This window comes from Chanodichthys erythropterus, chromosome 9 (genome assembly GCF_024489055.1).
Source record: "Chanodichthys erythropterus isolate Z2021 chromosome 9, ASM2448905v1, whole genome shotgun sequence".
In the NCBI taxonomy this organism is placed as follows: Eukaryota; Metazoa; Chordata; class Actinopteri; order Cypriniformes; family Xenocyprididae; genus Chanodichthys; species Chanodichthys erythropterus.
Window position 1 is genome coordinate 2,792,231 of NC_090229.1, and position 14,309 is coordinate 2,806,539.

The following is a 14,309-nucleotide window of genomic DNA, read 5'->3' on the forward strand; positions in this document are numbered from 1 at the left end:
ATCCTACTAAAAAAAGATTTGTTTAGCTGCATGTCACATGACCATCAACAAACATCAGGGAAGCATGAACACGTGAGAGTGCTGATAAATGAACGTTTCAGTTCAAAGCGTTTGGCTTCACGATCCAGTCTGAACGCTCGATGTCTTCAGAAGTTCAAAGGAAGGAACAGACACAGGCGTCCCGTGTGGATTTCACAGGCTCTCTAATGAACTGATCATTTGGCATGAAACGTCTCGCTGCGAAATTAAACTTTGACATTAATCTTCCTTTGACTTCAGATACCAAACAATATCCAGCGTTCGTGGGACACAAGCCGGGAAGGAACAACACGCAACGACACAAACTGGACATCCAGCTGATCGTCATCATGAATCGGACTCTCTATGTCGCTGCCAGGTGAGTTTGCTATTTAAAGATCTGGCCTGTTATTAGCAGAGACTGTTAAACTGAAGATTGACCAGATTGTTGGCATGGTAACCAGCAGCCCATTCCAGCGAGCCGATTCAGCAGCATATGGACGTAAACGAACACATGTTCTGAAGTCAGAGAGCAGACGCTCGCTCCGCTTTCGTGCTCCGACCTCCTTCATGCAAATTAACATTTTGCATTTGTGTTAAAATAACAGGACCTTCTAGATTGAAATTCTTACAGTTAATAGTGTTAGTTTGTGGACATGCAGTTCATGCGTGATCATCTACAGTCTGGGCGTGTGTGAATTTTGAGATGCAACAAATAATCATAAGATTGGTTTAATAATTCTTTAGCTGGTTTCTGTAAATGATCTCTCATGATGAACGTGCTCGTTTGTTTTGGCCAGAGATTAAAGACGAGTCGTGCGGTGAGACACCTGATCACACTCTCATTGATTGGCTGGGTTAGACTCCGCCCACTCACCCAGCACCAATGAGAACGCTGATTGCTGAAGCTGTGCAGGAGGTTTGAAAGCTGTTGTTGTGGATCAGCGTCTGTCTGACCGTCAGATCGCAGCTCTTCCCTCTAAATCTTTTCTTTTTCTCCTGTGATATGGTAATTTAATGTTTCCTCCTTTCAGCTCCAGTCTCTTCTGGGCTTTTTGTTGTTTTGGGCCTTTATTAGTTTGGGTCTGTAGTGGATGATGTGAGTCCACAACACCTCTAAGAAAATGGCTTTCTTTGCAGCTTTTCTCCAATTTCATTTCCGTTTTTTGAAACCTCAGTTCAGGTCACAACTAAATTAAGTGATTGAAAATAAAGTTTGATGAAATAAAGCTGCAGAAACAAAGTTGAAGGAGAAACAAAGTTGGAGAGAACAGAATTGAAACAAAAATTAAACAATGTTGCAGAGAAACAAAGTTACAGAGGGAAACAGAGTTGCAGAGAAAAAGTTGAAACAAAGTTACAGAGAAGAACACAGCAGCAGGAGAAACAAAGTTGACATTTTACAGAGAAACCAAGCTGAACCAAAGTAGCAGAGAGAAACTGTTTCAGGAGAAACAATGTTGCAGAGAGAAACAAAGTTAAAACAAAATTGAAATAAAGTTGGAACAAAATTGCAGAGAAATACAAAGTGGCATGAGAAACAAAGTTGCAAGAGTTGCAGAGATAAACTATTTCAGGAGAAACAAAGTTGAAACAAAGTTGGAACAAAATTGCAGAGAAATACAAAATTGCAGAGAGAAACAAAGTTAAAACGAAATTGAAACAAAGTTGAAATTTTACAGAAAAACCAAGTTAAAACAAAATTGAATTAAAGTTGCTGAGAAACAAAGTTGAAACAAAGCAGCAGAGAGAAACTGTTTCAGGAGAATCAAAGTTGGAACACAATTGCAGAAAAATACAAAGTTGCGTGAGAAACAAAGTTAGAACAAAGTAGCAGTGATACACTGTCTCGGGAGAAACAGTTAAAAAAGTTGGAATGAAATTGCAGAGAGAAACAAAGATAAAACGAAATTGAAACAAAGAGAAACACAAAGTTGAAATTTTACAGAGAAATTTTACAACTTGGGTGGCAGAAGAAACAAAATTGAAACAAAGTTGGAACAAAATTGCCGAGAAATACAAAGTTGCATGAGAAACAAAGTTGCAAGAGTTTCAGAGATAAACTATTTCAGGAGAAACAAAGTTGAAACAACGTTGGAACAAAATTGCAGAGAGAAACAAAGTTAAAACGAAATTGAAACAAAGTTGAAATTTTATAGAAAAACCAAGTTGCAGAAGAAAAAAAGTTGAAAAAGTTGGAACAAAATTGCAGAGAAATACAAAGTTGCATGAGAAACAAAGTTGCAAGAGTTTCAGAGATAAACTATTTCAGGAGAAACAAAGTTGCAGGAGAAAAAGTTGAAATTTTGCAGAGAAACACAAAGTTCCAGGGAGAAACAATGTTGAAACAAAAAGGTGCAGGGAAACACAATCCTGATAAGGTGCTGTGCATATAAAAACACGAAACGCTGATCTCATTGTTTATCTTGTGTAAAGCTGCATAATCCACATTGATCTGCTGTACACTAATTAATTATGTATTTAGTTCATGATTTCAGATTGTGTTCAGCTCGAGCAGATTCAGACCCCAGAAATTCAGTGCAATATTTGACTGAAGTTGCTGTGTGTGTTGCAGTGGTCGTGATGTGACAAACACACACACACACACACACACACAGCTGAGCATTAAGCTGGTGTTAGTGTCTCTGTATGTGCATGCGGGACATTGTCCACATTCCACAGACGCCGACCGCAGCGCACCATAGCAACCCAAACCCCCATATGAGCCTCTGAGTGTCCCGTCATGAGAACAGAGACGCTAGACCTGTTACCGACACCAGAACAGCTGAGAAAACCGCAGAAAGTTCTGGAGAAGCCCATCCGAACTGTCCCTGCGTGTGTAACGTATGATGAAGGGTGGAGCTACAGCAGAGGGGGTGTCACATGTGTGGATTGACAGGTGTGAGACGCATACTAATGAGCTCCTTTCTCTGCAAACAGAGAGTGAGATAGTTTGACAAAAGGCCACCAGATGGACGCGGCCGGCCTGCGCTCACCCGCATGAGAAGCGCATTCCTCAACACAAAGAGCCTCTGTTGAGCTGCTGCACGGCCGACACAAACACCCGTCGGACCTGCACTGAAAACAGTTAAAAACCCCCATCAGAGGCCAGAGGACGGGTGTCTTTTAGTCCAGTTTTAGCAGATATGCATATTTAAATGTGATGGATTTCTCATTTTCTTTCCTTTGGATAAACAGACCAGAAATCTTTTGTCCAATCTAGAATGAGAATGTCCTGCCATAAGATGATGTTGGTTTGTGCATTAATGTGAGCTTCAGATGATTCAGGCTGCACTGATCCAGATGCATTTCAACACTGCGTCTCCTTCCACACTAGCATTTTCCAAAGGTTTCTTGTCCACAGTAAAACATTCAAAAATGATGAAATCATCTCGTCATTCTCATGATGCAGAACTGTAGAAGTTTCTGAGACGTGCCTTTTAGTTGTAAAATGTCTTGCCCTGATCTTCATCCTCACTGTGATCATCATCATCATCATCGCTCTGCTGGTCTGTTGTCACAGGTGTCAGTCGCGGTACATGTGGTTGCAATGATGCTCTCAGATCTGAACACATCGCTAACCGTCTCTCATTTCACTCTCATCCGTGTGAACAGAGACCGTAAATCTGTGGGAATGAGACACACGCCGCACGAGTCCTTAAAGTTAATGATGCAGGATGCATCCTGATGGAGAGGGCATCTATTAATGCTGTTTAACTCGATCAAAACTCTAACACGCGTGTTGAAGTTCAGTGGACTCCAGCTCTTCTTCCTGTGAGTCATGATAATTGTACAGTATGCTTCAGGTTGAGATCCTGATATCATATCATTTTTTTATGATGAACCAAGCTAAATTCCAACTGAACTCAACTGCTTTGATCATTTAATAAAACCGTGTTTCATGATCATAATGTTTCCTCCGTTCAGCTCCAGTCTCTTCTGGGCTTTTTGTTGTTTTGGGCCTTTATTAGTTTGCGTCTGTAGTGGATGATGTGAGTCCACAATACCTCTAAGAAAATGGCTTTCCAATTAGTTTCTTGAAACCTCAGTTCAACAACAAACTTACGCTCTGAAAAATGCTGGGTTAAAAACAACCCAAGTTGGGTTAAATATGGACAAACCCAGCAGGTTGGGTTAAAGGGCACCTATTATGCCCTCTTTCACAAGATGTAAAAGTCTCTGGTCTGGTCAAGTTTCAGCTTAAAATACCCCACAAATTTGCCCCTATTTGGGGTGAGCAAAAACATGCCCTTTACTATATTGCTGGCTAAAAAAATAAATCCAAAATTGGTTGAAAAAAAATGGACAAAAAAACCCCAGCTTTTTTTAGAGTGTAAGTGTTTGAAATACTCAATAGTTTGACAGCAGACGGAAAGAAAGTTTAAAGAAATAAAGAGCAGAAATAAAAAAGCTGGAGAAAAGAAATGTTGCAGGGGAAACAAATTTGAAAAAAATTGCAGAGAAACAAAGTTGAAAAAGTTGCTGGAGAAACAAAGTTGCAAAAGAAGCACAAAGTTGAAACAAAGTTGCATGGAGAAGTTTCAGAGAAATAAAGTTGCAGGAGAAACAAAGTTGAAACTAAGTTGAAACAAAGTTGAGAAACAAAGTTGCAAAAGAAGCACAAAGTTGAAACAAAGTTGAAACAAAGTTGAAACAAAGTTGCATGGAGAAGTTTCAGAGAAATAAAGTTGCAGTGAAAAAGTTGAAAGTTGCAGGAGAAACAAAGTTGAAAACAGAGTTGCATAAAGAAATTGTAGAGAAACAAAGTTGCAGGAACAAAGTTGAAACAAAGTTGCATGGAGAAGTTTCAGAGAAATAAAGTTGCAGGAGAAACAAAGTTGCAAAAGAAGCACAAAGTTGAAATCAAGTTGCATGGAGAAGTTTCAGAGAAATAAAGTTGCAGTGAAAAAGCTGAAACAGAGTTGCAGGAGAAACAAAGTTGAAAACAGAGTTGCATAAAGAAATTGCACAGAAACACAAAGTTGCAGGAACAAAGTTGTAGGAGAAGAAAAAAAAAAACCAAGCCCACAAAAATAGCCATTATTACTTATAATAATAAGATGTTATGTTTCACTGTAATAATTTCTGCAATATCTTTAAGCTAATTATATGACTGAATTATGAACTGAAGCGAAAACATACTTTAAAAATGCCTTTTTCTGTCCTGCATCGATATAGTCTTTCACATATCCTGTAGCTGATAGAATCAAATGAATTCAGACCATCAGCATTGGGTCTAAACCGCTCTTTATCTCTGCACGGATCATCAGAGGATGTTTTCTGTCATCCTTCAGAGAAACACCTGCCATCCGGACAAGTCACTTTCACAAAAAGCTGACATTTAAACGACCGTGTGATGCAAATCTCACTAAACGCTAAAACTCTTTGGTTGTGTTGACTGGAATCACTCGCACACAAATACTCCTTGCATCAGTTTGTCTTTTTGAAAATTGCATTCAAAATCCATTTGGCTCAGGTGTCTCTTTAGTCTGAACATGTGCATCAACATGCAGTTAAATTTGAACATCCACAAGTCATTATTCTTAAATAAAACTGAGTGAATAAGACGGCGGTCACGCTCTGCGGTGACTTCATCACTTCTCACTGTTCCTCCATCAGCTCAGATCTTCAGTAATTACTCGGTAGAATGGAATTTCACTAATGAGCGTGGAGGCAACACCATACCTGTGCTGATTGAAATTCATCAGCCGGCGTCAGAAACACAATCGCTGTGTGTAATTCAGGATGAGCTGAATGAGCAGATCGCTGAACCTGACGACACGCTCTCACTAACTTGATTAACCGTGCTGCTGTTATTAATCCAGCTGCTGCTGAGACTCGTGTCCATCACGCTCAACACGCGCTCGTGGTCATCAAACGCTGCCAATCTGTTGCCGCTGTGCCCATTAATCACTGGCCTTTTCATAACACTTGAAGAATTTCATTCATCTTGAGATCCAGTGCCTCTGGTGACCCGCGTAAGTGGATTCATTTCACAAATGGCTTTTCTATTAGATTGAGGTACTAAGGAAGCAAGCGGCTGCTGAGTTCCATTGAATTCAACTCGAGTTTAAACGTTAGATCAGATTCGAAACATGTTTAATCATCTTTTACAGGTATGAGTTTAAATTCAAAGAAATGGCCACAACACATAGGATATATTCTAAGTTTAGTTCTGAACGCAGCACCGTGTTGCCGTTCAATTTATTCGTATACATATCACAATACATATAATTTCAAAGCAGCTTTACAGAATATGCATGTCAACATTACAATTTAGAGTGTCCGAGTTACGTCCATTATTTATACAGAGATAATACAAATCATGCAGTTGGCTAACATCATGTTTTCATTTAGGCAGAAACAATGAGCTCATTAAAGCAATTATTACAAGTTGTGATCATAATGATTACAATATATAGAAAATTTGGCAGTGGTGTACGTTCAGAATTGGCGTCATCTGAAGTCCTGGCAGGGATCGGCGTCGTCTCTTCACAGGGGTTGGGTCATCCAAACTGGAGCTGGCGTACAGAAAACCAAATGGAAAATGATTGGCGTAGATGCAATTCATGACATTTCAAGCAAAAGATAAGCCTAATCATGTGCTTTTGGTCTGATATAACTGGAGTACAAGGTTATGAGATGCATTATGAGAGATGTGTATTTAGTCTAGATTTAAACTGGGCGAGAGAGTCCCGAACATTATCAGGAAGGCTATTCTAGAGTTTAGGAGGCAAATGTGAAAACATCTGGTCATGATTAAATATATAATCGATTATCATCATAAATGGAAAATAACTCCATGTTTTCTAATAATGTTACCAAGTGGCAGCATATATATTGAAAATAGCAGAGCTCCTAACACAGACCCTTGAGGCACTCCATAATTTAGAAGAAGATCGGTTAAATACACAGGAGCTAAACTATTTAGGGACTTACAGGTCAGTAGTAGCAATACTTTATAATTGATACAGAACTTAACAGGTAACCAGTGTAGAGATGATAAAATTGCTGTTATATGATCATATTTTCTTGGCCTAGTAAGAACTAGTAAGAGCTGCATTTTGGACTAATTGTAGCTTGTTTATTGTATTGTTTATAGTAATGCATTACAGTAATCCAGTCGAGACGTCATGAATGCATGAACTAGCTTTTCTGCAACATGTTCCGTAGCTTAGCAATGTTTCTGAGGTGGAAGAAGGCTGTTTTTATGACATATGAAATATGATTTTTGAAAGACAGTTGCTGTCTAATATAACACGTAGGTCTTTAACTGTAGAGGATGAAGTAGCCGTACATCCTTCTAAATGCAAATTGAGATTCAGGTTTTTGGTCAGTAATACCTCAGTCTGAATTTAATAGAATAAAAAAATCAGGTCATCCAATATTTTAACACTCTGACAACTTAATATATATCTGAATATCAGCATAACAGTGGAAAATAATTCCATGATTTTTAATAATATTACCAAGTGGCAGCATATATATTGAAAATAGCAGAGGGCCCAACACAGACCCTTGAGGCACTCCATAATTTACTGATGTAGTTAATTTGATTAATTCTCAGTTCAAATAAAATTGTAACAGTCTGATAGCTACGATCTAAACCTCCCTAATGCCTGTCCCTGTATATCAGTGTAACTTTGAGTATTTTATGATCCATAGTGTCAAACGCAGCACTACGATCAAGTAAACCTAGAATTGAGATACAACCTTGGTCAGAAGTTAAAAGCATTGGTAATTTTGACAAGCGCAGTTTCTTTGCTTGAATGCTGAAATTTGTCATTAGATATCTTTGATATATGTTTGTGTGGAGGGTCAGAAATTCCATAAAGGCTCAATATTGAGGCTTTTTCTGGGGCAGAAAACATTTTTAAGGGTGTTTTTATAATTACCTTATCAAATGTATCCGTGTTGTCTTTTATGTCAAATACTTTAGTTGCTTCAATCAGTTAGAATACTGTAGTCTGTTGCCAAAACCATTTGGTGGAATAGGCAGATGTGGAATAAAAACTGCATCTGATGTGGCATTTGTTTATTTACACACACAGTTTTTAATGCTGCTCATGACAGTTGCATAATGCAGAGAGCCTACATTAAGTAATTAAAAAACAAACTCATTACGATGTAGTGCTGCAATATTACGACAAAAACATGATTGTCGATACTAGCAATGATTATTTATAGAATACACAAAAGGTTCTCTCTTCTCACGTGAATATTGTACCTGAAACGAATGAAGATGTTGAATGTGTCTCCACAGGGATCACATTTACACCGTGGACATCGAGACGGCCAACACGGAGGAGATCTTTTTCAGCAAGGTGAGTCCTGCTCGTGTTTCTGCGCTCGGGATAGAGTTCTGTCCTCCCTCTTAATTACCTGGCAGCAAACGAACCCGAGCGGCCGCCACTAAGAGCTTTATCCTATCATGCGTCATGTGCACAGAGAGAGACGTGGGACAAGGCCCAGATTTATGTGTGCATGTAACGGCGGATTGATGGAGATCGATGAGAGCGGCTATTTAATCAGTGGCTGGTCTGTAAACGCTCTGTAACGGCTGCATCGGGGCTCGTTTGACCCTCGAGTTGTAATCTAGTCTAATGTGTGAGCGCATCTATTGATCCGAAATTGATTTCCTGTCGACAGAAGCTGACGTGGAAGTCCAGACAGGCCGATGTGGACACCTGCAGAATGAAAGGCAAACACAAGGTAACAACACGAACAGGGAACGTTCTGGCAAGGTTCCCTTAATATTTCCTTAACGTTTGCATAACCAAGAAAAAAAATGGACATTTTGAAGGTTCAGAAATAACGTTTTCATAACTTAAGAACGTATTTTTGTTCGCTGGGATTGTTTGCGATGTGTGGTGAAGTCCCTGATGATGATTTACCGCACGTGTTTCTCCTCTCGTTCCAGGACGAATGCCACAATTTCATCAAGGTTCTCCTGCAGCAGAGCGACGACTCTCTGTTCGTGTGCGGAACAAATGCATTCAACCCGTCCTGTCGAACCTACAAGGTGAGACTCCGGTGTTTCTGTGACCTCTGACCTCGGCCCGCATTCACATGCTGCACGGATGGTATTCACACAGCTCAATAAAAGCATGACGCAGCGTACAGGAGCTGCAGACAGTGATGGATCACTTCGACTCGGGCAACGCACAGGTGTAGATTTAACATGAACTGCTCTGAAAGCTGGAGGGTTTCTGTAGAATCCAGGTTAATAATCAAATTCCTTGGTTAATTTTCCCAGAGAGTAAAACAGTGACTCGGATCATAAATGTCTTTTTCGAGTCTTAAATATCATCCGTCTTAATAGTTTTTGCTGTAAAGCTCAAAGATGCATCTGTTGTGGATGAAATACTATCAGAAACATTGAATGTTTATATTGAAAAATCTCATAGTCTTAAATCTGTTTGTCTGAGCAGTGATTGGTAGATCAGTTCAGAAAGACAGAGTTAACCAGTGCATTTACGACCCTCAGAAAGGCTGGTTTTAGGATGTCTGACGCTTCTCTTTTGAGCGCGATTACATTGGCTGTTTTCACGTTGATCTGCTGATTTTTGCCTCTTAGTTTTGAGCTCTTTCAGTGGTTTATGCCCCGTGACCACATCATCTCTTCCTTTGCAGTTTTTGCCAGTGAACGCCGAGAAGAGTAGCGTGTCCGTAATCATCCGCCACCAGTAGCTGTCTAATAACTGGCACGGTCGAGCGATGCTGAAGGATGCTGAAGCACGTTTGCCAAAAGCTGCACTAGCAGATTTTCCCCCGCGGACACTCGGCCTTTGGAAGCCCTCGAGCGCCGCGCTTCTGCCACGCCGTCGTCGCCGTCGTGTCCACCTTGGCCGCGCTTCTGCTTTCCAACTCCCTGGAGTGACGGCTCTGAAAAGAGCGTCTGTTTCAGGGCCAAAGTCATCCCACATTAATCATCGGCGTACAAATGTTCTCCTGAACGGATGCTCCGATCCGCAGCCTCCTCCCGAGAGCCCATCTGCGGCCCGCGCTCCGATCGGCTCCTGCCAGCGCGAGCTGCTGCATTACGGCTGGTGTCGATTACATCAGCTGTTGCCGGGCGGAGCGACGCGCTGCATGACTGACAACACAAGCGCGTCCCGTAACTATCGCCTCTGTTGAGTGAATAAGGCCCTGTAGCACATGTGAGTCTGAGCCGGAATACTGTGAGACTCCTGATCCGTGTTGTTTGCGTGTATTTTTGGAGGAATGTTAATTGGGTTCCTAATACGTCACGTCCTGCAGGAGAATGTGACCCTCCAACGATGGTTTGTTTTGCAAAGATAGAAATAGCATTCATTTTAACTGCTATTTCCTTACTTAAGAAAAAAGTATAGAATATACCACTTTGAATATTTTGGTGAATCCGGCCCCTGGTCTTGGCAGGCCTCGTTCTTTTGTTGAAACTGGTAGAGGAAGAGCTGTTAAAAATAACACAGCCATGCATGTGAAAGTCTCAGACTTGTCTGTAACTGCTGAAGGTGTCAACACTGCTGTTTGACCTCTGACCTCTCTCTTCATTCCTGCAGATGGACAGCCTGGACGCTCTGGGCGATGAAATCAGTGGTATGGCCCGATGCCCGTACGACGCCAAACACGCCAACGTCGCCCTGTTCGCCGGTAAGACCTCATCATCAACACCAGTGATCATGAACGGGTCACACTGGGGTCACGTCACGCCCCGCGCTGAGAAACGCTTCCATAATGAATGTGTGATTTAATGGCCGCTTTCAGAAGTATGCCAGGAATACGAGGAACTCCCTGACGCGGCCGGAGCAACAGTTGCTCCCTGTTTCTGGGAAGAGTGTTTGCTTGGCATGCGCTCATGTGCGGCTCGTCTGGAAACACATGAAACTATTGTGGTGAGGGCAGAAGACGTCTCTGGGAGTCCTACCCGAAATATGGGATCAAAAATAACCCAAGAGATGGAAAACCCACATGACTCATTCCTTCATTAGCGGCTCGTAAAATCTTCCAGATGGAGGCCAGAGAAAGTTCTGCCTTTCCAGCGCTAGAACGGCGATTATACTCTGAAAGAAGGACTTTTTTAAAGAAAATTTGAGACTAAAACTAAGAAAATTGGAGTGTTTTACAAGAAAATACTATTTCAGTCTTTCTACTTCAAAATTGCACATTTAGTTCAATGTTACTTGCCGTTTCTTTGTAATTATGTGCGAAATTTAAAAATTGTTTCAAAGTAAATCTTTGTAAACACCAAATTTTCTTCAGCTATTTGTTCTTTAAGAGACTGAATTCAGGAAAAATAGCCTCTAAAACACAGCAGGGAATGTAGTGAAATTTCAAAAAAATAAATTACATATTACACAATTAGATAATGAATTGGAAAATAAAAATGACACTAATTTTATCAAGCCCTTAGGTCGTGATGAATGTTTCATTTCCTCAAAAGCCTGTCTGTCTTAATATAGATCATTTTTGTGTAAGTCTGCCTTTAAAAAAAAAAAAAAAAAAAACGAATAAATACAGCTGCGAGCATCAATTATCGGGGTTCAAGTGCTTTAAGGCCTTTAATCACATGCGTGAAAAGGTATTATGTTTTAATGAGCAAGCCTGTAACCATCTCAATCAGAGATGGAAAAGACCATTTACAGCCAATACAGGCAATTTACCATAGAAAATATGTGGTTTATAAAGCTTTTTATAGTTATGGTGAACTAGGACTCGATCGCCAAAGTTGGTTTTTGAAATACTCTCCCATATTTATTGAATTATTCGATGGACAGCGGCGGTCCTAGAGGCAAAGTTGCTCAGAATGAGATGTTGGTACGAATGTCGTGGATGTGCATGAAAGATCGCATTTGTTTACGCATGTGAAAAAGCGAAGGCGGTCCCTGGTGGCCGTTTCCTTTTGAATTTCTCACAGGAGTTTAATTGCGATCGGCCTCCGTTAATCTCGTCTAATAGCTGCTTAAACTTCATTGGCCGATGGCGGCCATGTTTTTTGAGATGTGTCAGTTTTATCATAGACAGTCATGCCACCTGAGACGAAGGCACTGCATGCCAATTTTCAAGTCGATCGGACAAACAGTGAAGTAGTTATAGACATTTTCATGTTTTTTTCCCCGTTATAGCGCCACCAAGTGGCCAGTAACCACGTCCTTTTTCATGCAAGCACAGAATGAGCTCTTACAGAGGTGTGCCAAATTTGGCAAAAAAATCTCATTCCTTACACGTTTTATAGCCATTTTTGTAAAAGTGGCTCCACCTACTTCAAACGTTTTGGCGGCCCTTAGGGACCGTGAGTCAGAATTTGAACTTTTTTTTTTGATAACTATTGACAATCAGACTCCAGAGTTTGGTTTGGTTACGATCAGGCCAAAAACCTAGGACTAGTCCGCAAAAGAAGTTTTTCAAAAAATCCCAAATACTGGAAATTTGCAATTTGAATCCAAAACCAATGATTTAACTCTTTAGGATTTATGAGCCATTTCGTACTTTTGACCGCTGTAGCGCCCCCGTCAGGCCGATCAGGGCGAGCCTTGGTGACGTTGTAGATGTTGTGAGTACCACCAGCCCTCAATGTTTCAAGTCTCTACGACTTACAGTTTGATCTGCCCGATCACTTTTAGGAGAGAATGCTGATCCTGGGAAACTCAAACAATTACAATAGAGTTTCAGCGCTACACACGCCACTAAATATTTAAATAATATCTGTGTTCATTTATCTGCTTATTTGTTATGTTTATAGCAAGGTAAGTGAGGAATTATAAATAAATGAATTCAAAATGAGATATTTTGTTAATTAATATAAACCTTCCTCAAGCCTTTCAATCTTAACAGATCTTTTTCAAGTTACCTTAAAAAATAAAAATAAATATATATAGGTTTGTGCTTGTTTATATGTTAAAGATCAGTACCAGCTGTAAAATCCTGGCACGCTCACATGTGGTTGTGACTTTTCTCAGCGTGTCGTATCTGTATTCAGAGGATGTTCGTGTTAATGTGTGTATATGTTGGGTTCATTCTACACTCTTTTCTGCTGTAGATGGGAAGTTATACTCCGCCACAGTCACAGACTTTCTGGCGATTGACGCGGTCATCTATCGCAGTCTGGGAGACAGTCCGACCCTGAGGACGGTCAAACATGACTCCAAATGGCTGAAAGGTGAGGCCGCGTCCTCTGCTTCATAACACACACTGTTGACAGAACCATGACCCGGCGTTACCTCGTGTGTTACGTCTGCTAAGCTGATCAAACCCTCAGAGAGCGTTAGGAGACGTGACACATCTTAAGAGTGTCTTATCAAAGCCTTGTGACTCTGACGGACATCACACACACACACACACACACACACACACACACACACACACACACACACACATCTGAGATGAGCTCATTCATTCAGCTGTTATATTTCAATAATTTAAAGTTTTGTTGATTTCAGAGCCGTATTTTGTCCAGGCGGTCGATTACGGCGAGTTCATCTACTTCTTCTTTCGGGAAATCGCCATGGAGTACAACAGCATGGGGAAGGTACGGAGCGCGATGGGAAAAACATCTAGCGTGTTTTCCTGCATCAACATCACAGACAGGATGTGACACAGGAAGTGGGCGCATGAAGTATGGGAGGGTTTTTAAGAGGGCTCGGGCGCGGCCCATCAGGACGCAGGTACTAAAAATAAAACAAACATTGTCTGGTATCTGTACGATGGCCGTAAATAGCTTTAAGTTCATAATTCACTTCCTCGTCTGTGATTATTATAAGCAAACAGACAAGTGCATGACAAAGGCTCATTGTTCTGAGTTCAAAGGCAAAAGTCAGCGAGATTTGAGAGGCTTCAGTGCTCTGATTCAATGAGGAGTAATTACAGCCCGAGCGTCTCCAGTGAATATGAGTTTCTCCAGTTACTGTACGACGTACCTGCCAGATTACTGTAATTACACTAGCCTGACGCGACCCTCTTACACTGCTAAGAAAAGCTCTCAAATTACAGCAAAATGTATGACAACAGTGCTGGTCTGCAGAACTTTCAGGTCTGTGTTTTGAGAACGTCATGTAGGAAGGCAAGGCTCGTTCACACCAAGGACGATAATTATAACGATGAAAAGTTGATAATTCAATTTCTAACAGAATAGTGAAGTCCACATCACAACTATAACGATAAGGACACAGAGGCACGATATCGCTGGAATCACTTTCAGATAAAAACATCAAAAGCCAATCAGAATCCATCCAAAACTGCAGCGCTTATAAGAAACAGAACGTTATTGTACATTGGTACGAACGCTAATACAGTTAAAGTTATCATCCGCT

General features: G+C 40.8%; 1 protein-coding gene across 5 annotated transcripts in view; it reads left to right on the plus strand.

Moving 5' to 3' along the window:
• sema6a (sema domain, transmembrane domain (TM), and cytoplasmic domain, (semaphorin) 6A) overlaps positions 1 to 14,309 on the plus strand; it is an 80,697-nt gene that overhangs the window by 38,218 nt on the left and 28,170 nt on the right. For 3 of the 5 annotated variants that reach the window (XM_067394238.1, XM_067394240.1, XM_067394241.1), the window contains exons 3-9: positions 280 to 397; positions 8,282 to 8,342; positions 8,668 to 8,730; positions 8,939 to 9,040; positions 10,563 to 10,653; positions 13,040 to 13,159; positions 13,425 to 13,528. In XM_067394238.1, coding sequence (XP_067250339.1) covers positions 280 to 397; positions 8,282 to 8,342; positions 8,668 to 8,730; positions 8,939 to 9,040; positions 10,563 to 10,653; positions 13,040 to 13,159; positions 13,425 to 13,528 — 659 coding nt within the window. The remainder of the gene's footprint in view (positions 1 to 279; positions 398 to 8,281; positions 8,343 to 8,667; positions 8,731 to 8,938; positions 9,041 to 10,562; positions 10,654 to 13,039; positions 13,160 to 13,424; positions 13,529 to 14,309) is intronic. The other 2 variants (XM_067394239.1, XM_067394242.1) reach the window with 1 other exon arrangement.